At 40.8% G+C, this 24,706-nt stretch overlaps 1 protein-coding gene across 1 annotated transcript in view; it reads left to right on the forward strand.

Moving 5' to 3' along the window:
- The window catches only part of ZFHX2 (zinc finger homeobox 2), a 104,166-nt gene that overhangs the window by 68,251 nt on the left and 11,209 nt on the right, over positions 1-24,706 (forward strand). Inside the window, exons 7-9 of the mRNA XM_073671074.1 lie at positions 2,877-3,077; positions 3,434-3,527; positions 4,233-8,429. Of these exons, the coding sequence (XP_073527175.1) occupies positions 2,877-3,077; positions 3,434-3,527; positions 4,233-8,429 (4,492 nt within the window). The remainder of the gene's footprint in view (positions 1-2,876; positions 3,078-3,433; positions 3,528-4,232; positions 8,430-24,706) is intronic.

The raw sequence follows: 24,706 nt of genomic DNA on the forward strand, positions 1-24,706 counted from the left end.
TCAATAGTTTTTGTTTAACTGTGTAGATAAGAAAACTCCTTATGTTATGGGAATAGCTGTGAAGAACGTGTCTGCCATTTTGTCACCCATCCTGTATTTTTTCCATCATTTTGTCTTCCAATGACTGCACTCATACTCAGTGACGTATCGCCAATGGTGTCAGACCACGCGGCCTCTTTGGGGTCTGTGAGTCGGGGGGCCGGTGGCAGCATCAGAACCTGGTCCCCCCTAATCATGGGTCCCATAATCCATAATGAGAAGAAAAACACCATAAAAGAAAAGCTGAAGTTGCCCATAAACCCTAGTTAACTGTTGGCTCATTCATACGACAGCTCCCTCCTGACTCCCCCATACACATGAATGCTCGGCCAAGCTGAGCGTTCATGTGTCCCATACTGCAAGAGTAGCATAATCTGCTGTCCGATGAGTCTATCTCAATACTGCAAAAAGTATCCAAGGAATAAATTCAAGGTGCCCAATCCTTATCTCCCCCAACATCATCTGTCTAGGGAGAGTCGGGAAGCTCCCAGACACATTAAATAGTTGTCTGATCCCAAAGAAGTTGATGGGTTCGACCTAGTTTTATTCAATGTGTATGGGGGGGTTTTACTTTTTAGTCTTAAGACATTTGAATTAGAAGCTGTTATACTACAAAAAGCTTCACAGTCTAAAATGTGTTTTTTTAACAATCTCAGAAAGGTCAGTTACATTTTAAACATGGTGATATATAGCTTTCAAATTCCTTACAAATAATGCTACAAAACGGGATTTTTAATGCGCCTTTCACACTTATGTAAATGGCATGCCCCATATTCCAATTAAATTGGCTTGTAGTACCAACCGCACTGTGGATAATTCATTATTTACGTTGATACCATGACAAAGTCATTGATTAGCTTGGAGAACTCCAGCGTAAATCCACGTGCGAATCCCTAAAGTTCACAGTATATATGTCTACTGCAATTCCTGACCATGTGACATGGCCTTATATTTTAGAATTGACACAAACGTTAGCAAATTTCTGCAGCAAAAACACCTCTTGGTTTTGTGACCGTGCGTGGATATCACTTTGTGGTCAATTGTAAAAAAAAATAAAAATGCTGGTAAAAACTTCTCAAATGTGTTATGCAGTTGTCCATAAAATCATCTCTAGAATCATTTTGACTTATTTCTGTGAAAAGCCACATCACAGAACAAGGAAAGAAACAGATACAATTTCACATAGTTTGCAGCTAGTTTTGCTATGGTGCTTAGCAATAGAAATATACCTCGAGGCAATGTTCACACGTTCAGTATTTGGTCAGTTTTTTACCTCAGCATATGTAAACCAGGAGCGGGTGATAAATACAGAAGTGGTGACGTGTTTCTATTATAATTTTCCTCTGCCTGTTCCACTCCTGATTTTGACTTACAAATACTGAGGTAAAATACTGAACGTGTGCACGTGAATTTAGTCAGAAAAAAACATGTCACCTATAATACATTCACAGTATGGACGGAGTCACACTAGCTAATCACATCCAATGCGAGAGAAACCCATCATTTTTGCTGCAGTTTTGGTGAATAAAACTAACTCTATTAAACATGTAATGTAGACAAATGACATATATAATTCAGCAAAAAACGCAGCAAAACACACCAAACACTGCTTTTTGTAAGCAGCTTCTTTAGGCCACGTACACATGTTGAGTTTATGGTGAGTTTTTTACCTCAGTATTTGTAAACCAGCAGTGGGTGATAAATACAGAAGTGGCTTACAAATACTGAGGTAAAAAAACTCACCAAATACTCAATGTGTGCATGGGGCCTTGCAGGTTTTACCTGCAGAAAAAAAAAATTGCTACTTGTGAACATAGCCTTAAGGGTATGTGCACAAGGAGTTTTTGGAGCAGAAACTGAGTAGAGAATCTCCAAATCTTCCTAAAAAAACCCTCAGACTTTCTTAATTAAAAACTTGGAGGTTCTGCTTTGAAAACTCTGTAAAAAAAACCCTCTGTGTGCACATATACTTAGGTTTCTCATATTCAGGTGGCACAGAGTGCCGAGCGGGCAGTACAGCAGCAGCTCCATCTGTCCACACACTATACAGGTGTTGTGACCTCTACACAACACCCCGAGTTGAGCATTGTACCTGCGGGTGAGAAAGCTAACCCCCATACTCCCCTCCCCATTGGAACCACACAGTGTTGTCCTATGAGCGCATCTGCTTGTATCGCTGCAATGGGGATTTGAAGGCATTATGCATGCCTGCCATACACAGCCGGTTTCACAATTTCCAGAGAGAGTCCAGAATGAAGGCGACACTGAAACCTATACTGTTCAGTACATATGGACATTACTTTTTGTCAAGCATTTCAATAAGATGTGGCTACTGTAACATTGTAGCAGATGTAGTTCCTGGCAATGCCACAATGCTAATGCTTCATGCACACATGCTGAATTTGTTGTGGATTTCCAGAGAAAATCATACTATAAGCCACGTAAATGGAAATAAAAAAAAAAAATTGACATACGGAGGAAAAAATCGGCATGGATTTAAGAGCATGCTGGGAATTTTACATCAAATTTGTTGCAGATTTTCAAAATCAACATCAAAAAATCACTGCAAAATTTTATGTTGACAATCTCGGCAGAAAAACGATATCTGCTGCATGTGTACATGACCTTATTGTCTATTCATTCCTTTGTGGAAACAACAGATGGCAAAATGTTCATCTACCATTGTGGAATTTTTCAGTGCATCTTATATGACATATATTCTAAGTTTTGTATGCTTCTAATTTGTTTTCAGTGGTATGAAGTTCATTTTTAGTTTTATATTCCGTATCGTATTTTTTGATCTTATAACTTCTCCCTTTTTTTTTTTACACCCTTAGGTTTTTTGCTGTCCATTTTGTGCTTATGTTAGTCCCTCTGAGGAACAGGTCCACGGTCATGCTGTGTCTCAGCATGCTCTGCAGCCTACTTTTCGCTGCCCATTGTGCCAGGAACAGTTAACAGGAACTGGAAATCTGAGAGGACATCTGGGACATGGACACAATGTAGTGTCTGAATGTGTGGAGAAATTGTTACAAGTGGTGAGAACTTTACTAAAACAGAGTAATAAAAGTAACATTTTTATTAGTAATATTTTGACTTTTCCTAACATATATCTAGTAGAAAACTGTTTAGTATGTTGGCGATATAGTATAGAAAACTTAGATATAATGTAGGCATCCATTTCTAAAAAAATCTTATATAAATATGTCCTGTAAATAAATTATTATGCTAATGGATAGATAGCTGATGACTAAGGTGGCCACATAAAGACACCACATTTATAAATGGCACATGATGGGTGGGAGATGTTAGGGGTGTTATTGATGTTGCATTAGGATGAAAGAGCCTATATGTATGTCTCTGGTTGTTCTGTAAACTTTGTTATGTTTTTCAGGCACAAAAAGTTAATATAAGTTTTAGGACCAGAATTATTCCTTTGAGAGTGATAGAGGAATCTGACCAGCCTGTCACAGAGAGCGCAACTTCTAGTGAGTTTTCTAACCTCATCTTTGCATATTTTCATGTCCATGTTGAACTTTTATCCACTAGGAATCATGGTGTGTCATTAAAGGGAATCTGTCACCAGATTTTTTTGCCACCTCATCTGAAAGAAGCATAATGTAGCGACAGAAACTCTGATTCCAGCAATATATAACTTATTGGGCAACTTGCTCTAGTTTTGATAAAATCTCTGTTTTTTATTATCAGGCTAGTAAACCTCTAGTCCTCCATATTCATGAACTCTGTATAACGCCGCCCCCACCACTGATTGGCAGCTTTCCGCCTATGCACAGTGTACACAAAAAGCTGGCAATCAGTGGTGTGGGCAAATTAAACAGCTCAACATTCAGAGAATTGCTAGATCTGCAGAAAAAAATGGGATTTTATTAAAATAAAAGCAGCCCTGTAAGTGATAGAACGCTGGAATCATTGTCTCTGCCTCATTTCACGTTGCTTTCAGATGGGATTGTGACAGATTCCCTTTAAAGGAAAATTGTGAAATTGTTTCTCATAGCCACAAGTAAAAATCCAGATGATATATTTTTAACTGCACTGCTATCCATTCTAATAATATGCCTTTTTCTTGCTTCAGTTTAGTCTCAAGATCCTTGATTATTATTTGTGCTTTTAATTGATAAATTATGCAGATAATACTAGCTGTTGTTTAATTGTATATTTTGCTATTTGCACAGGTGAAGTTACAGAATCCTCCCCTCCAGAATCTCCTGGAGACCTTTCCACAAACCATGTTGATGCTGTTGACACTGTAGCAGATAATGAGAAAGCACAAGATGAAACTGCATGCCCCTTATGTCCACTGACTTCTGAGAATTCTCAAGACTTAAGAACACACTTGGAGAAGGATCATCCTGAGCTCAGCCCATCTGATATTCAGCAAGCATGTGAAGGTCGTGGCCGTGAAGTAGATATTGTGGAGCAGGAGGATAGAAAGGGCTCTCAGGAAAACACAATTGCTCAGCCTCAACAATCTACTTATCGAAAGACCGCCAACTTTGCTATGGACAAGTTTATGGATCCATCAAGGCCTCATAAATGTATCGTTTGCAAGGAGTCTTTTACCCAAAAAAATATTCTGCTTGTACATTACAATTCAGTATCTCATTTGCACAAAGTGCGTAAAGCCTCTCTTGACCCTTCCCTTTCCACCAGAAATGAGTCTGGAGTAGGAACCACTGGACATGGTGTACAGACAGGACAAGACAAACCTTACAAATGCACAGTGTGCCACGTATCATACAACCAAAGCTCAACATTAGAAATTCACATGCGCTCTGTTCTCCACCAGACCCGCTCTAGAAGCTCAAAGCTGGACCCTGCAAAAATATCCTCTGAAAAGCCTCAAAGAGACTCTGGAATTAAAAGTGAAACTATTACTGATAGCAAAGGAGAGACAACAGATGTTCAAGGAATTGAATGTACTAAGAAGAGACAACAGCAACTTGGACCATGCATGGGAGTTCCACTACTGCCTACTACAGTTGCCCCTCCATCTGTGCCCCTTTCAATGGATTTATCTAGGCAACCGCCACTTGTCCAGCCTTCTCCACTTTTTGCACCATCACTTCTTCCCTCATTTCCACTGATACCTGAAGCTCTTTTGAAACTCCAGCGTCAACAGCAGCAACTTCTTCTTCCATTCTACCTTCAAGAACTCCAAGTCAGTGGAGATGGGAGTTCAGTTCCTTTACTGCCCTTTGGAGGTGCCCAGCAGCCTCCGCCTATCAAAGATGAAGGTGATCAACCAAGTGCAACTCCTAGACAAGCAAGTGAAAAGGATGAAAAAGTGTTGGATGAACGTGATGCAGCCACTGGAGAGACAAATGCTTCACAGAATCCAGATGCTTCTTCCAAGGATTCTGGAGATCCTACAGGGTCTGCAGCACGAGCTTTGTTAGAAAATTTTGGCTTTGAGTTAGTCACACAATACAACGAAGGAAGACAGCCAATTACTTCCCAGGTTCAACCTCAGCCACGACCTCCTGCTCCTCCACTTGATACATCACCTACTCCTTGTTCAACTGAAAAGTTACAGTGTGGTACTTGTGGTAAACTTTTCTCAAACAGACTAATTCTGAAAACACATGAAGAGCATATGCACCAGCGCTTACTCCCTTTTGAAGCATTGAGTCGCTATGCTGCAAATTTTCGTCGTTCCTATGACAGTCACAACCCTTTAGGACCTAACTCTGATTTAACAGGATCATCGGTTACTCCACTTGACTTTTCTGTTACTTCACAGCTTTCTCATTGTGCAAAAGAGTTGGAGCAACAAGAAATTACACTTGACCATGGTGTTACAATTGAGCAGCTCAGTTTCCTGCAAAGTCTTTTTGACTTTCCAGGGCCTTTGCTTGAAGAGCAAATCTTGTGGGTAGCTAATAAAACTGGGCTGCCCCCTGCAACTATCAGACACTGGTACAAGCAAAAAGAAAATATTGTCCACGAGAATCAGGAGGAAGAAACAGAGGAAAGCATACGATTTGATCGATTGGGTCATCGTCGTTTCTCACGGACAAAATTCTCAGAATTTCAGACCCAGGCCCTAAACAGCTTCTTTGAATCCAGTGCATACCCTAGAGATAGCGAGGTAGAACACTTGTCCGAGTTGTTGGGCCTTTCAGGAAGAGTGGTTGTTGTATGGTTTCAAAATGCTCGTCAGAAAGCAAGAAAACATGCTGTAGAAACTGGGACCTCTCCTTCACCACCTCTTCACCTTGGTCAACCAGGGGAACGCCCTGCTGCCAATAGTAAAATACCACCTTGTCGAAAATGTGGTATTACTCTTCCTTGTATTTTTCAACTGATCCATCATCTCAAAAATTGTTATAATGATCACACTGAAGAAACGGCTGAGTTACAAGAAAATGAAGAGGAGTCAGAAAAAAATAAACTAAAAGAAGAGCCTATGACTGACTTTGTTGACAACCAAGAGAACACATTAAAAATTGAGCCAGAAAAGCAAGAAAATGAGCAAAGTGATGATGTAGAGGAACAAGAACCCATAACTCCAGTAACAAAAGGACGTATTAGTTCACCCATTATGAATGAAGGAAATACTCAGTCTGATGAAATTGACCAGCCTGCAGAACAAAATGAACCATGCAACCTTACAAGTTCATGTGATCAGAAACAAGGAAAATTATTACCCAACAGTGGTCATCTCTCAGCACCACTAATGGATCTATCTCTTCTTATCCCTGTTGGGACAGGTGAGGTGGCCTGTCCCAGAAAAAGAAAACATGAAGAAGAAAGCCTGTCCCCAACTGGAAGTGAAGGGGGAGATGAACCTCCCAGAGACAAACGTTTAAGGACCACGATATTACCGGAACAGCTTGATATTTTACATCGGTGGTATCTGCAAGATTCTAACCCCACAAGAAGCACTCTAGAACGCATATCTCTTGAAGTTGGCTTAAAGAAGAGAGTCGTTCAAGTTTGGTTTCAGAATACAAGAGCTCGTGAACGTAAAGGTCAATACCGAGGTGGAATACCATCATCTGTTTCCACTCCCAAGCAGCAAGATGATTCTCCAAATGAAGGATCAAAAAAGGATGGAATAAATTTCTATTACAGTGCTCCACCAAGCTCAGTGGCGCCCCAGTTACCAGCAAAAACAGGCTTATCTACCGTGCAGACTTCATGTTCTTCAATACTGCCAAAACCGCCAGCTTCTTGCAGTGTTACAACTCCAGTTACAAAACCTCTGGTCAATCCAAGCCAGGCACTTTCAGGAATAATTAATGCCACACAAGTTTTACCTAGTTTAGTTAATCCTTCACAAGCTCTAACTAATCTTGCCAATTCTCAGGCTCTGCCTGGCTATGTGAACCCACCTCAAGCTTTATCTGCTTTAGTGAGTCCAAACCAAACATTTACTGGTCTTGTTAATCCAGCCCATGTACTCTCTAGCTTTGTTAGTACTTCTCAACCTTCACAAGGTTTACTATTGGCTTCATTCACAGCGAAGCCTGCACCAACAATTATAATGTCTTCAACCCCAGAAGTTAAGTTGCATACCTCAGCAAGTCAGCAAGTTTCTGCCCAGTCATCAGGAGGGCAATCTGCTGAACCTGAAAAAACACTAACAACACCATTTTCTGAGATGTCTGATTCTTCTAAATTCACAACTTCAGAACAGCAGACTACTGAAAACCAAACTCTGGAGATCCAAAGTATTAACAGCCAAAAATGTGTAGATTTTCCAAAAATTATGGAATCACTTATGCACAGTCCACAAGGTGGAGACATAAGTGATTCATCTTGCTCAGATCCCGGCCCATCTAGTCCTGGTAAAGGAGCTTTAAATTCTGAAGGATTGTTGGGTTCTTCTGGAGCAAGACGTTATCGTACCCAGATGAGTAGTTTGCAGTTACGAATACTCAAGGCCTGTTATGCTGAATATCGTACTCCAAGCATGCAAGAGTGTGACTGCCTAGGGGGAGAAATTGGGCTCCAAAAGAGAGTTGTTCAAGTGTGGTTCCAGAATGCCAGAGCCAAAGAAAAGAAAGCCAAATTACAGGGTTTGGTTGGTTCGGGCTCTACAAATGATGGACCTTCACCTACAGAATGTACCCACTGTAATGTAAAATATGGGCCTACCATTCTATGCCGTGCCCACATATTCTCCAGACCACATATTGCAAGACTGCGAGTATCAATACAGCAGCAACTAAAGGAAGAAAGTCGCTACCGGGACACTCACCCCAGTGGAGGAGCAGCTCCTGTTTCTGAAAGCAAACCAGCCTCACAGATTCTCAACTTCCAGAGTCCTGCCACAGTGTCCCCTCAAATCCAGAGGCTCACACCCTTGTTGATGCCTGGTCAGGGCATTCCTGCACCAATCGGCGGATTGGCAACTTTTAACACAGGTAAAATACAGTTTGGGGATAGGAAATATATCAAAAGAAGTACTGATGTCAGAATGGAATGCGTCAACTTAAAACTAGGAAAGAGACAGTACAGAGTTAAGCTTCTAACATCACTTAGCCTAGCAGCTCCCCAAATTTTTTATTTCCTAATGTACAAGAACGTACACTTTTCAATCACTTTAGCATAGTGAAAGCAAGGGTGGCACAGTAGAAAAATAACAGTTACATGCAGCTCAGGTGCCAGCTGTGTTACATAGCCGGTACCCGACAGTAACTGATGGAGGTAGCGCCAATGCCATCAGTTTTATTTCTTAAATGCCATTGTCAAACATGACAGCGGCATTTAAGAGGCTTCAACATGGCAGTCATGACTTCAGTTGGCGATCAGCACCCCATATAATGTGATCACAGGGTGCCAATATGTTGCCATGACAGCCAGAAACCTTCTGAAGGCATCCGTATTTGCCATGTAATATCTCATAAAAAATCCAGCCTATGGCTAGGCTTCATTGGAGATCATCAATTTAACAGTGCAAAGCTTTGCAATGCTTTACCCTAGTGGGGACTATTTAAAAATGAAAAAAAAAAAAAAATCAAGAAAAATATATATATATACACTTCCATTTCTGCGTTCACCGCATGTGACAAATGACAATCGACACCAGAATTGTCGTTATTAGGTCACTGCAATCCCACCCTCCCCCAAAAAATGTAATAAAACGCAATCATATGTACCTCAAAATGGTATCAATAAAAACATTAGCACGACGTGCAAAAAAAAAGACCCTTGCACTACTCCATCGACGGAAGAATAGAAAACATGTTACAAGTCTCGAAAATGTATCACATAAATTACATTTTTTTTTTACAAAGTCCTGAACTTTTTTAACAAATATATAATTTTTTTTTATAAGTTTAGTATCGTTTTTAAATGAAGAATCATGCTCCAATGTCATTTTTAAAATATAGTGAACATCATAAAAACCAAACAAATCCGCCATATTTTTTTTTCATTTTTTTTTCCACCATGAAAAGTAAATGTTAAAATAAATGTTGTTAATCAAACCTGTATGTCATGCAAAAAAACAAGCCCTCAAATGGCTATGTTCACGGAAAAATAACAGTAATGGCTCTTGGACGAAAAATAAATAAATAGTAAAAATGAAAAATTGCCCGGTCCATAAGATATTAAGGATCAATTGACCCATAATTGTTGCCTCATCGAATACATTTTGATTTTGCACTGTGTTAATTTAAAGTATTTTTGCTTTGGAAAAAAAAGCATTGTTTATGCAGCTCTTGTTATGCATAGCATTAAGGTTCTGCTTTAGCACAGTAGAGACTAAACAAACTTTACCCACAAGAAGAATGTAAAACTGCAGCAGAAATGGCATTAGTCACACTTAAAACCTTACAAAACCACTTTCCTGCATGCTGTAACATTTTCTCAGCTCTTTATGACTTAGGGCTCATTAGGGGTCAGACGAGCATATTAAAAGTCTGTGCGCTGTCCGTATGCAAATCGGACAGCATAATGACAGCACATTGACCGATGCAAATCAATGTGGTAGCTCACATGAATGGTTTTACACACAAGTTGATGATCTACATGTAAGGCTCCCTTCACATATCCGTGTTTCTGGTATGTGTGGCATCCGTTTTCACACGTGCTGGAGACATGTACACACGCACACCCATTATAATCTATGGGGGTGCGCACATGTCCGTGTTTTCACATGCACCGTATTTCCGTGTGACCCACTTGTAGACATGTCCGTCTGTTTTCCGGCAGCAAGGATGACAATACTTACCGCACACGTGCACGCGGATGACATACGTGTGACATTCGTGTGTCATCCGTGTGACACATAGCAGAATAGAAATGAAAGATTATTATGTGTTAAAGATGTGCAAAGATAGAGATAGATAATTAGATATGAGGTAAATAGATGATAGATAGATATCCGTGAGATATGTAATTTGTGCCTTGCGTGTGTAGAACTTTACATGTATTAACCTAATAAATAAATTGAAAAGAATGATGTGCGGACCCCCCCATTTTCGTTAACCGGCAAAGGTAAAGCAGACAGCTGTGAGCTGATATGATCAGGCTGGGGAGGTCCCTGGTTATTGGCCCCATCCCAGCCTAAAAATACCAGCTCACAGCCGCCCAGAAATGGTGCATCACATAATATACTCCAATTCTGGCGCTTTGCCTTGGCTCTTCCCGATTGCCCTAGTGCATTGGCAATCGAGTTAATGGTAGTTGGGGTTGATGTCAGCTATGAATTGTCCAAAAACACAGCTGACATCAAGCCCTGGTGTTAGTAATGGAAAGGTGCATCAGACACCCCCATTACTAACCCAGTACTAAAAAGAAAAAAAACACACAAAAGTACTTTATTTAAAAAACACTCCCCAACTCTTTCCCTGGTTCACCAATTTATTAAAAAAAAAATCCCACTCAGGTTCAGCTTAGTTTAGGGAATGGAACGTAGTCCACAAATGGAAACCAGAAAAACATATAAAGAGAGGAATAAAAACAAGACACTGTGCCTCGTTCACCAGTTTATTCTAAAAAAAAGTTTCCACACAGGTCCAACGTTTCCCACGATGTTCCCCAAATCCGTCGTCCAGAGCCTATGAAGTCTCGTTCTGAGGCTCCAACGGCTTTAGCCGCAGCCACTCCTGGCACACGCTGTGCTCCATGAGACCCGGCGACTGTGAAGAGCAGTAACATTACTGACATCACCGCTATTCACAGTCGCCAGGTCTCACGGAGAACAGTGTTTTTTTAATACAAGTACATTTGTGTGTGTGTTTTTGGACAATTCATAGCTGACATCAACACCAACTACCATTCCCTTGATTGACAACACACCAGGGCATCGGGAAGAGCCAAGGCAAAGCGCCTGAATTGGCACATCTAATGTCATGCTCCACTTCCGCTGTGGCTGCGGGCTGGTATATTTAGGCTGGGAAAAGCCCAATAACCAGGTAACTTCCCAGCCTGATAATATCAGCTCACAGCTGTCTGCTTTACCTTTGCTGGTTATAAAAAATGTGGGGAACCCCACATCGTTTTTTTCATTTATTTATTTATTAGGTTAATAGTTGTAACATTAGGTCAACATACAAGGCACTTTGAAAAGTTTGCAAACCTTTGACACATAAAAATCATTATTTTCTGCAAGGTATTTTATTCCGGTACGTGTTAAGCGGACAGCACACAAAGGGAGCATGGATGCCACATGGATGATGCACACGTACATATGTCACGCACATATGCAATACTGATAACACCGATACCGTTTTTCCAGTACGTGTGAGGGGGCCTAAGAAATCGCAGCATTCACTACTTGATCTGTGTTTCGGATCAGACTCGCCCATTATAAATTAATGGTTGCGCAAAATACGAATCACATATAGGTTACCATCGATATGTCACATGTTTTCATGGATTCATTACAATTAATAAGATAGGAAACCGTATTTGGCCTATTATTATTAAAATGGTCTAATTAAAAACGGATGACATATAGATGTACAAATAGGACATATGGATGACAAATTGTCGGATTTTTTTCTTTATGGTGATTTTGCATACGCTCCTCTGACCATGCGGTGTATACATACTGTGTCAGTAACTATGCAGTGTATACATATATGTTAGGGCACATTCACACATCAGTTTCTGTTATTTTTGTCCTAAAAAAAAAGACCATTTTTCTCACCTGTATCATTCATTTTCTTTCAGTTTTGTACACAGTTTTCTCATTCGTTTTTAGAAGTTGAAGAAGGGATGATGTCTCAATGTTTCCTTTTTATTGTTATTTAGCAGTAGACCCGTTTCAAACCAGATGGAAAACTTATCACTATTGACTTCTATGGGCAATTTTAGAATATGATATGCACTGAGTTTAACCAAACAGACATGCAGATTCATAAAAAAAACTGCATGCATGAATAGTTCCATTGAATGCTTTGGCCATGATTCATCAAGATCGGCATTGTTCATATCGGTCTTGATGAGGGGTGTGTGTTGGAGTCAGAGGTCCTTGATTCATTAAAGCCACATTCAGTATTTGGTGAGTATTTTATCTTAGTATTTGTACGCCAAAACCAGGAGAAAACCAGAATAAAAGTATAATAGACGCACGTCATCACTTTTGCATTTGTAAGCCAAAACCTTTTGGGTGAAAAATGCAGATGTGAAATACTGACCAAATATTGAATGTGTGTACATGGCCTAAGGCTACATTCCCACAATAAGTTTTTGATGTTGCAGAATTTCTGCACCATATATGCACCCATTATGTAAATTACGTTCCTTGCGTTTTTTTCATTGCATTTTTGAGTACATTTTTTTCCATGCATTTTTATCTCGTTTTTTGTCTCTTGTTGGTATGTCATTATTGTCATGTTTTAAACAAAGCTGCTTTCTTTTGATAGTTCCTGGTAAATGGCTTTGCCAAAACTTTGATCATTTGTGGATCACATGTGTTTTAGATGCTGTAAGGCGACGGTGTTCACACCGTGCTGTAACTGAGGCAGTGACCCAAGCAAGTCCAACATAAACATCTTTATTCAGCAACTCACGGGTAACAGAAAAGTCTTCCGGTTCGCAGCCGGGTTAACACGAATCCTTAAACAACGGTTGCCGTGGAGAACGGCTGCATCGGGCCGCTCAGAGCCTGACAGGTGCAGAGCCTTCCCAGGCCTGGGTTCAGCTCCTCACAGGCCCACCAAGCTTCCCTGCTATGCTCCTAGCAGGTTCCAACATAGAACAACACTAATCCTTAGTGCAGGGTTTTTAAAGGACCTGTGGCAAGAGCCACTGGAAAACCCGGGTTGGAGGGAGGAGGCCGCCCCACTGCCTTCCTGTAACCTCCCCCAAGAAATGAAGGCCCTGCCGGGTTTTACTTAATCTGCCTTAGCCAGATAGCCTAACCAGGTCAATGCTCACCTTCATTCCTGCATTGCTGCCGCATGTGAGTTTGTGACTGCAGTGCACTCTAATGGATTTAATAGGTCTCTGTACACATTCTGGGGGATATATAACGTCCCTCGTATACGATCCCGGTCACTGCCTCACATATATCCCCCCCTCTGTTCAAACTTGTGGGGTTGAACATTTGACACCATACAGGGTGCCCGGGACAGGGCATCCGCGTTTGCCTGCGACTTCCCAGGGCGATGTTCTACAGAGAAACTGAAATTTTGCAGTGACAGGAACCACCTGGTGACTCGCGCATTCCTCTCCTTGGCATTCCTCATCCATACCAAGGGTGAGTGGTCCGTCACCAAGCGGAACTGACGCCCGAGTAAATAATAACGTAGCGATTCCAAGGCCCACTTAATAGTCTAACACTCTTTTTCTACCACGCTATAGTTTTTCTCTGCCGGGACAAGTTTTCTACTCAAGTAGGTGACCGGGTGCTCTTCACCATTCACTTTTTGTGACAATACCGCCCCTGAGCCTACCTCCGAGGCATCTGTCTGTACAATGAAGGTTTCCTTGAAGTTGGGGCTAATGAGGACCGGCTGTCCACACAAGGCCAACTTCATCGACTGAAAGGCTTCTTCTGCCTGAGTGTTCCACTGAACAATTACCCATTTTTTCCCTTTCAAAAGATCGGTCAGGGCCGCCGTTCTCCCAGCAAAATTAGGTATAAACCAAGGATGCCAAGGAACGCCCTCACCTACTTTGTACTTGATGGTTTAGGCCAATTTTTTATGGCCTCAACTTTATTGATTTGGGGCTTGATAACTCCTCGGCCAATCACATACCCCAAATATCGGGCTTCCTCTAGCCCTATAGCACATTTTTTGGGCTCTGAGAGAATCCAGTACTGCTTGTACCTGGGATAGATGCGTATGCCAGTCGGTGCTAAAGATGATAATATCATCTAGATACGCGGACGTGTAATCCTGATGAGGCTTGAGCACTATGTCCATCAACCTCTGGAATGTAGCAGGGGCCCCATGTAACCCAAAAGGTAAGACCCTCTGGAGTTATGAAGGCGGTCTTTTCCTTCGCTGATTTCGTGAGAGGTACCTCACAGTAACCCTTGGTGAGATCGAGCGTGGTAAAGTACTGGGCCTGCCCCAGTCTCTCAATCAGCTCATCCACCCTGGGCATTGGATAAAGGTCAAACTTCGACACTTCATTTAGTTTTCGGAAATCGTTACAGAAGCGTAACGATCCGTCTGGTTTCGGAATCAGTACGATGGGGCTAGCCCACTCACTCCGCGATTCCTCGATGACGCCTAACTGGAGCATCTGTTTTACCTCAGCAGTGATGGCTTGCCTCCGGGCTTCTGGTACCCGGTACGGTCTCATTCGCACCCTTACCCTAGGTTCGGTGACAATGTCATGTTGGAGAACTGTAGTCCTACCCGGTAGCTCTGAGAACACGTCGGTATTCTGCTGCGCCAGTGAGCGAGCCTCCCGTCGCTGCTGTTTAGTGAGAGCTTCACTTATCCTGACCTCTCCCCCGGACGCACTGAAACTGCTGAAACTGTAAGTGTTATTGACACAGCAAAAATACGCAGTGTCAAAAACTCACAAAAAACTCATTGTAGACAAACAGCCTAAGGGCTCATTCAGATATCAGTGATTTTTCATCAGTGCTTGTATGCCAAAACCAGGAGTGGAACATACAGAGAGAAACTATAATTGAAAGATTGACACCTGTTCTGTGATTTGGAGTCACTCCTGGTTTTGGCATACAAATACTGATGAAAAGTCACTGATGTCTGAATGAGCCTTAAAAGTCATAAAAGTATTGCACAGCCACGCATTGCACACACAAAAGATTAAACTTTTCAAAGTGAGTTACTCCAGATTTTACACTTTGATGAAACAGGGCCTATGGGCCATTTTAAAAATAGACAGCACACAGATGAGAAAAATTAATGTGTGAATGTGCCCTAAGCTTCTGTTCACATTAAAAGGTTTTTCTTATTCTTTAAAAAATGTATCCAATGCAAGTAATAGTAATAAATTAACAAAAGAAGTTTTATTCGCCCATTTAATCCTTCGGTCCTCCAATTGGTATTCTGCTTACTTGGCTGTAGATATGTTGTGTTATATATCCTACATGAGAGTGGCGGAGGATTAAATGAGTGACTACAACTTCTTTTGTTATTTACAACTGACTCATTGACTATGACATTGACATTGATAACGTAGAAAATCCCTTGAAGAGCCCTACATTTTTCCTACAAATGTCTGGCCTTACCTAATCCAGCCATGCCGATCCGATCGTTTATGCATCAGCCTGTGTTCCCATGATTAGCTTTTAGTGAGTTTTTGATGTTGCTGATTTTCTGCACCATTTCTGCACCTACAGTATGTTCAAAATAATAGCAGTGTGTTCCAAAACATGAGTTAACCACAAAATCTTTATACTAGTTTTTATTTCCATGCATTGGGGACATAGCACACTGTTTTCTAACTCAAATTAGATGCTTTGACTACATCCTACAATTTTATGAGATTTGTTGGCTTTGCTTCAGAAACGGCTTTTGTTATGTCACCCCACAAGTGTTCTATCGAATTAAGGTCCGGGATTGGGTTGGCCACTCCATAACCTCAATTTTGTTGGCCTGGAACCAAGATTTTGCTCATTTACTGGTGTGTTAAGGGTCGTTGTCTTGTTGAAACACCCATTTGAAGGGCATATCTTCTTCAGCGTAAGGCAACATGACCTGTTCAAGTATTTTAATATATGTAAACTGGTCCATGATCCCTGGTTTGCAGTAAATAGGTCCGGCACCATAGTAAGAGAAACATGCCCATATCATGATGTTTGCGCCACCATTCTTCACTGTCTTCAGAGTGTACTGTGGCTTGAATGCAGAGTTTGGGGTTCTGATGAACTGTCTGTGGCCCTTGGACCCAAAAAGACCAATATTACTTTCATCAGTCCACAAAATGTTTCTCCATTTCTCTTTAGTCCAGTTGATGTGTTCTTTGGCAAATTGTATCCGCTTCAGTACATGTCTTTTTTTAACAGTGTGACTTTGCAGGGAACTTCTTGCTAAGAGATTAGCTTCACACAGGCGTCTTCTAACTGTCACAGTACTCACAGGTAACTTGAGACTGTCTTTGATCATCCTGGAGCTGATCATTGGCTGAGCCTTTGCCATTCTGGCTATTCTTCTATCCATTTGAATGGTAGTCTTCCGTATTCTTCCACGTCTCTCTAGTTTTGCTTTCCATTTTAAAGCATTTGAGATCATTTCAGCTGAACAGCCTATCATTGTCTGCACTTATTTATAAGTTTTATCCTCTCCAATCAACTTTATAATCAAAGTATGCTGTTTTTCTGAACAATGTCTCGAACGACCCATATTTCTCAGGTTTTCAAGGAGAAATGCATGTACAACATGTGATGGCTTCACCCTTAAATAAGGGCCACCTGATTCACACCTGTTTCTTCACAGAATGATTGACCTCTCTAATTGAACTCTGCACTGCTATTATTTTGAACACACTCCTTTCAATTAATTATTCAAATACACAGACTAAAAAACATGCAGATCATGAATGTGGAGTCTGTTGGTTTTCTTAGAATCTACTGCACCAACTGGTAAATTGTTTGACATGTGGTAATATAATTTATACCAAAAACAGATTAATCTGGTTAGTCATATTGGACTGCTATTATTTTGAACACTACTGTATTATGTAAGTTAAGTTACTTGCGTTTCTTTCACTTTGGGCTCGCTCACACTGGCGTATAACTCGGACTAATGCAATGTGAGAAAAAAAGGGATTGCACTTGGACCAATGTAATTCTATGAGGCAGTGTAGATCTGTGTATTTCTTCTCAGCTGTATTCGGCATGGGAAAAAAATCACACCATGCTGCCGAAATCGGTATAGTGCGAGAAAAAAATCGGATGCCATACAGACCATCAATGTGGCATCCGATTTTTACAGATACATTACAATTATGTAGCATAGGCAACTGTAAATGGTCCTGTAAAAGATTAATAGCTGCTGAGGAAAAAATTGGATTGCAAGAGAAATTGACATGTTGCACATTTGAAACACGCATCCCTGGTCAGCGCAAAAAAAGCACAGTGGGCATGAGATTTCTATAAATCCCATCCACTTTGCTGGAACTGTAAGACGCTGCGTTTTTTATCCAGCAAAAATATACAGCATCAAAAATTCACCAAAAGATCATCGTGGGAACTTAACCTTAAATGATTGGATTTTTTTCTTTTCGCATACTTATTCCTTCACTTGTAGTTTCTGAAAGATGTCATAGGTTCATTACATAGTCTGGATTCACTAAAAAGCTTTTTTCCACTATGGATTTCCTTTCAGAATAATTTGTGAAGTGATTTTAAGAGTCCCGCCCACATGCAGGTATGAACCACACATGCTATGGCTATTACAATCCTCAGCAAGCACTGTACATGAAGTTTCTGGGGTTTTTTTTGTCCTTCATGGAATTTTCATTGGGAAATTTCAACTATACATGAAGTAGAATTTTGGTCCCCTGCTGTTCCTCTCTCTGAACATTTGAAAATAACCTTAATATGTACAAGTTTTCAACTCCATATTACTCACCGTTATGTAGTCATGTGCACTGTGTGAATTATTTCCTAGTATGACGATGAAAAACGTTGATCCTTGGATTACAGCAGGCATCTGTGGAAAACAAGCAGAAATAGTTCTAAATTCTTTAACTTAGACACATATATACATTTTAGAAAATTGTATGGTAGTGGACCTTAACGCTTTAGGCTACGTTCCCACAATGAGTTTTTGTGCAGTTTTTGATGTTGCAGAATTTCTGTACCATTTCTGCATTGTTTTTTATTGCGTTTTTGTGTGCGATTTTTCAACATGCATTTTTGACGCTGCAGTTTTGTCTCTTATTGGTGTTTCATGCTTTAAATAAAGCGGCTTTGTTTTTGATACTTCCTGGTAAATGGGCTTGACAAAACTTTATTAATATGCTTAGGCGCGGAGTACATGAGTTTTTGATGTGTTTCCGCCACGGAAACGCACTTAAAAGATGTGCATTTTTTACCTGTGCAATTTCCGCACCTAATGCAATTCTGTGGGGAAATTCAACACAAAAAAATTCAGCGTACGCACAAGAGAAATTTACATGTTGCGGGATTTGAAACACGCACTGAGGTCAGTTTACGCAGACTGAAAAAAAAAGCACAATGGGCATAAGATTTCTATGAATCCCATCCACTTTGCTGGAACTGTAAAACGCTGTGTTTCTGACGGAGGAAAAATATGCAGCGTTAAAAACGCACCAAAAGCTCATCGTTGGAGCGTGGCCTTATAGGACACGAAGCACTGTAAGGCCAGGTTCACACGAGCGCATAAAAGATTTAATCCAGAAAACTATAAATAATTTACAAGACCATTTACAGTTTCCTATGTTAAAGAATAGGAAAAAAGATCCGGAAAAGACAGATTCTATATGCATGGAATCCTTTTTTTTTAGGGTTGCCATAAACTTGAATGGGCGAGTGACATCTGGCATGACATCCGGCCCATTTAAGAAACTAGTGCATGCTGCGCTTTTTTCGTCACACACAGATTCAGTTCTTGAAAAAAATCGTTCAGCTACACTGCCCCATTAAATAACATTGGTCTGAGTGCAACGCTTTTTTATTACGGACGTCACTCGGAAAGAGTAAAGAAGCCCTAAAATACATCAGGTGATGTTGAGCCCTTCCCTCAGCCAGTTTTCATTTTTTTCTCTCCCTTTTTAAATAGTCATAAGTTTTCTATTGCTGCACTGATATATATATATATATATATATATATATATATACACTGTGTTCCAAATTATTATGCAAATAATATTTTCTCAGATTTTCCCAAATTACCTATATGAATTGCAGTCATTGTAATTTTCCAGTCAAATAACTATTAGAGTACAATTGAAAGGTTTTTGTACAAACTGCCTATGATAACAGTATATTTTTTTAAAAATAAAACACTCAAACTGCACTCAAAATGCATGTTCCAAATTATTATGCACAGCAGAGTTTTCAACCTTTTCATTTTAATAAAGAACAAAAAAATGGTCATTTTTGAAATTATAAGCATTAGCAGGTTATTACAAACTGAAATCAAACAGTTTTCAACTCAAAACTTTATTCTAGGTGATGTTACATTTGCACATAGGACCCCTTGTTCGAAAGGAGCTTCTGAACTCTCTCGTCCATTGAATTTGTCAGGTTTTGGATGGTTTCTGCTTCAATTGTTTTGCATGAGGACAGAATACCCTCCCAGAGCTGTTGCTTAGATGTGAACTGCCTCCTGCCATCATAGACACTCCTTTTGATGATGCTCCAGAGGTTCTCAATGGGGTTGAGGTCAGGGGAGCATGGGGGCCACACCATAAGTTTGTCCCCTTTTATGCCCACAGCAGCCAGAGATGCAGATGTGTTATGTGCAGCATGAGACGGGGCGTTATCACGCATGAAAATGATCTTGCTGCGGAATGCACGGTTCTTCTTCTTGAACCATGGCAGGAAGTGCTGTTTGAGAAACTCAACATACATTATGGAGTTCATCTTTACCCCTTCAGGGATCCTAAAAGGGCCGACAATCTCTCTCCCCATGATTACAGCCCAAAACATTACTCCACCTCCTCCTTGTTGGCGCCGTAGCCGTGTTTGCATGGGGTGTCCATCAACCAGCCATCCTCCACTCCATCCATCTGGACCATCGAGATCATTTCATGCATGATAATGCACCGTCTCATGCTGCACGTAACACATCTGCATCTCTGGCTGCTATGGGCATAAAAGGGGACAAACTTATGGTGTGGCCCCCATGCTCCCCTGACCTCAACCCCATTGAGAACCTCTGGAGCATCATCAAAAGGAGTATCTATGATGGCGGGAGGAAGTTCACATCTAAACAACAGCTCTGGGAGGGTATTCTGTCCTCATGCAAAACAATTGAAGCAGAAACCATCCAAAACCTGACAAATTCAATGGACGAGAGAGTTCAGAAGCTCCTTTCGAACAAGGGGTCCTATGTGCAAATGTTACATCACCTAGAATAAAGTTTTGAGTTGAAAACTGTTTGATTTCAGTTTGTAATAACCTGCTAATGCTTATAATTTCAAAAATGACCATTTTTTTGTTCTTTATTAAAATGAAAAGGTTGAAAACTCTGCTGTGCATAATAATTTGGAACATGCATTTTGAGTGCAGTTTGAGTGTTTTATTTTTTAAAAAATATACTGTTATCATAGGCAGTTTGTACAAAAACCTTTCAATTGTACTCTAATAGTTATTTGACTGGAAAATTACAATGACTGCAATTCATATAGGTAATTTGGGAAAATCTGAGAAAATATTATTTGCATAATAATTTGGAACACAGTGTATATGACAAGCAGGACAAGAAGTAGTTTTGAATGACACCATTCATGTTACCCTTTAGAGTAAGGGAAAATGTCCCAAACAATTCTAAGTGCAGTAAAAAGGTGAAAAAAATTGGAAATCTGCTAATTTTTTTTTTTTTTTTTTTTTTTTTACGACGTTCATTGTAAAGTAAAAATGACCTAGAAACATCATCAGTATAATAACAGAGATACCAAACATATATAGGGTTTTTTTTTTACTATTTTATTAGATTAAACAAAATCACTATTTTGTAAAAAAAAATAATTATGTTTTTGTCATCATTTTCCAAGACTTTCCATAAGTTTTTTTTATATTATCATCAATGGAGCTGTGTGGGGGCTTGGAGTAAAGACTATGCTTTGATTTCTTCTTAGTGCATATTTTAGCATTTTTGCATCAACCAAAAAGCCGCAATGTTTTCATTCTTTTTTTTTCGTTATGGTATGTACCGATCGGCTTAAATAGTGTTTTGATAGATTGGATTTTTCTGGACGCACCAATAACAAATGTATGTACAGTACAGACCAAAAGTTTGGACACACCTCATTTAAAGATTTTTCTGTATTTTCATGACTTTGAAAATTGTACATTCACACTGAAGGTATCAAAACTATGAATTAACACATGTGGAATTATATACTTAACAAAAAGTGTGAAACAACTGAAAATATGTCTTATATTCTAGGTTCTTCAAAGTAGCCACCTTTTGCTTTGATGACTGCTTTGCACATTCTTGGCATTCTCTTGATGAGCTTCAAGAGGTAGTCACCGGAAATGGTTTTCACTTCACAGGTGTGCCTTGTCAGGTTTAATAAGTGGGATTTCTTGCCTTATCAATGGGGTTGGGGCCATCAGTTGTGTTGTGCAGAAGTCAGGTGGATACACAGCTGATAGTCCTACTGAATAGACTGTTAGAATTTGTATTATGGCAAGAAAAAAGCTGCTAAGTAAAGAAAAATGAGTGGCTATCATTACTTTAAGAAATGAAGGTCAGTCAGTCCGAAAAATTGGGAAAACTTTGAAAGTGTCCCCAAGTGCAGTTGCAAAAACCATCAAGCGCTACAAAGAAACTGGCTCACATGAGGACCGCCCCAGGAAAGGAAGACTAAGAGTCACCTCTGCTTCTGAGGAGAAGTTTATCCGAGTCACCAGCCTCAGAAATCGCAGGTTAACAGCAGCTCAGATTAGAGACCAGGTCAATGCCACACAGAGTTCTAGTAGCAGACACATCTCTTCAATAACTGTTAAGAGGAAACTTTGTGCAGCAGGCCTTCATGGTAAAATAGCTGCTAGCAAACCATTGCTAAGGACAGGCAACAAGCAGAAGAGACAAGTTTGGGCTAAATAATACAATGAATGGACATTAGACCAGTGGAAATCTGTGCTTTGGTCTGATGAGTCCAAATTTGAGATCTTTGGTTCCAACCACCGTGTCTTTGTGCGACGCAGAAAAGGTGAACGGATGGACTCTACATGCCTGGTTCCCACCGTGAAGCATGGAGGAGGAGGTGTGATGGTGTGGGGGTGCTTTGCTGGTGACACTGTTGGGGATTTATTCAAAATTGAAGGCATTCTGAACCAGCATGGCTACCACAGCATCTTGCAGCGGCATGCTATTCCATCCGGTTTGCGTTTAGTTGGACCATCATTTATTTTTCAACAGGACAATGACCCCAAACACACCTCCAGGCTGTGTAAGGGCTATTTGACCAAGAATGAGAGTGATGGGGTGCTACGCCAGATGACCTGGCCTGCACAGTCACCAGACCTGAACCCAATCGAGATGGTTTGGGGTGAACTGGACCGCAGAGTGAAGGCAAAAGGGCCAACAAGTGCTAAGCATCTCTGGGAACTCCTTCAAGATTGTTGGAAGACCATTTCCGGTGATTACCTCTTGAAGCTCATCAAGAGAATGCCAAGAGTGTGCAAAGCAGTCATCAAAGCAAAAGGTGGCTACTTTGAAGAACCTAGAATATAAGACATATTTTCAGTTGTTTCACACTTTTTTTGTTAAGTATATAATTCCACATGTGTTAATTCATAGTTTTGATGCCTTCAGTGTGAATGTACAATTTTCATAGTCAAGAAAATACAGAAAAATCTTTAAATGAGAAGGTGTGTCCAAACTTTTGGTCTGTACTGTATGTATATATATATATATATATATATGTGTGTATATACACTGCTCAAAAAAATAAAGGGAACACTCAAATAACACATCCTAGATCTGAATGAATGAAATATTCTCATTGAATACTTTGTTCTGTACAAAGTTGAATTTGCTGACAACAAAATCACACAAAAATCATCAATGGAAATCAAATTTATTAACTAATGGAGGCCTGGATTTAGAATCACCCCCAAAATTTAAGTGGAAAAACACACTACATACTGATCCAACTTTGATGTAATATCCAAAAAAACAAATCAAAATGAGGCTCAGTATTGTGTGTGGCCTCCACATGCCTGTATGACCTCCCTACAATGCCTGGGCATGCTCCTGATGAGGTTGCGGATGGTCTCTTGTGGGATCTCCTCCCAGACCTGGACTAAAGCATCCGCCAACTCCTGGACAGTCTGTGGTGCAATGTAGGTGGATGGAGCGAGACATGATGTCCCAGATGTGCTCAATCGGATTCAGGTCTGGGGAACGGGCGGGCCAGTCCATAGCTTCAATGCCTTCATCTTGCAGGAACTTCTGACACACTCCAGCCTCATGAGGTCTGGCATTGTCCTGCATTAGGAGGAACCCAGGGCCAACCGCAGCAGCTTATGGTCTCACAAGGGGTCTGAGGATCTCATCTCGGTACCTAATGTCAGTCAGGCTACCTCTGGCGAGCACATGGAGGGCTGTGCGGCCCTCCAAAGAAATGCCATCCCACACCATTACTGACCCACTGCCAAACCGGTCATGCTGAAGGATGTTGCAGGCAGCAGATCGCTCTCCACAGCGTCTCCAGACTCTGTCACGTCTGTCACATGTGTCCAGTGTGAACCTGCTTTCATCTGTGAAGAGCACAGGGTGCCTGTGGCGACTCTGCCAATCCTGGTGTTCTGTCGCAAATGCCAAGCGTCCTGCACGGTGTTGGGCTGTGAGCACAACCCCCATCTGTGGACGTCGGGCCCTCATACCACCCTCATGGAGTCGGTTTCTAACCGTTTGTGCAGACACATGCACATTTGTGGCTTGCTGGAGGTCATTTTGCAGGGCTCTGGCAGTGCTCCTTCTGTTCCTCCTTGCACAAAGACGGAGGTAGCGGTCCTGCTGCTGGGTTGTTGCCCTCCGACGGCCCCTTCCACGTCTCCTGGTGTACTGGCCTGTCTCCTGGTAGCGCCTCCAGCCTCTGGACACTACGCTGACAGACACAGCAAACCTTCTTGCCACAGCTCGCCTTGATGTGCCATCCTGAATGAGCTGCACTACCTGAGCAACTTCTGTGGGTTGTACAATCCGTCTCATGCTACCACGAGTGTGAAAGCACAACCAACATTCAAAAGTGACCAAAACATCAGCCAGAAAGCATTGGTATTGAGATGTGGTCTCTGGTCTCCACCTGCAGAACCACTCCTTTATTGAGTGTGTCTTGATAATTGCCAATAATTTCCATCTATTGTCTATTCCATTTGCACAACAGCATGTGAAATTGATTGTCAATCAGTGTTGCTTCCTAAGTGGACAGTTTGATTTCACAGAAGTTTGGTTTCAGTTGGAGTTATATTATGTTGTTTAAGTGTTCCCTTTATTTTTTTTGAGCAGTGTGTATATATATATATATATATATATATACAGTACAGACCAAAAGTTTGGACACACCTTCGCATTTAAAGATTTTTCTGTATTTTCATGACTATGAAAATTGTACATTC

The sequence above is a fragment of the Phyllobates terribilis genome, unplaced genomic scaffold, assembly GCF_046119375.1.
Source record: "Phyllobates terribilis strain yellow unplaced genomic scaffold, ASM4611937v1 Scaffold_1__5_contigs__length_1240528914, whole genome shotgun sequence".
Lineage (NCBI taxonomy): Eukaryota > Metazoa > Chordata > Amphibia > Anura > Dendrobatidae > Phyllobates > Phyllobates terribilis.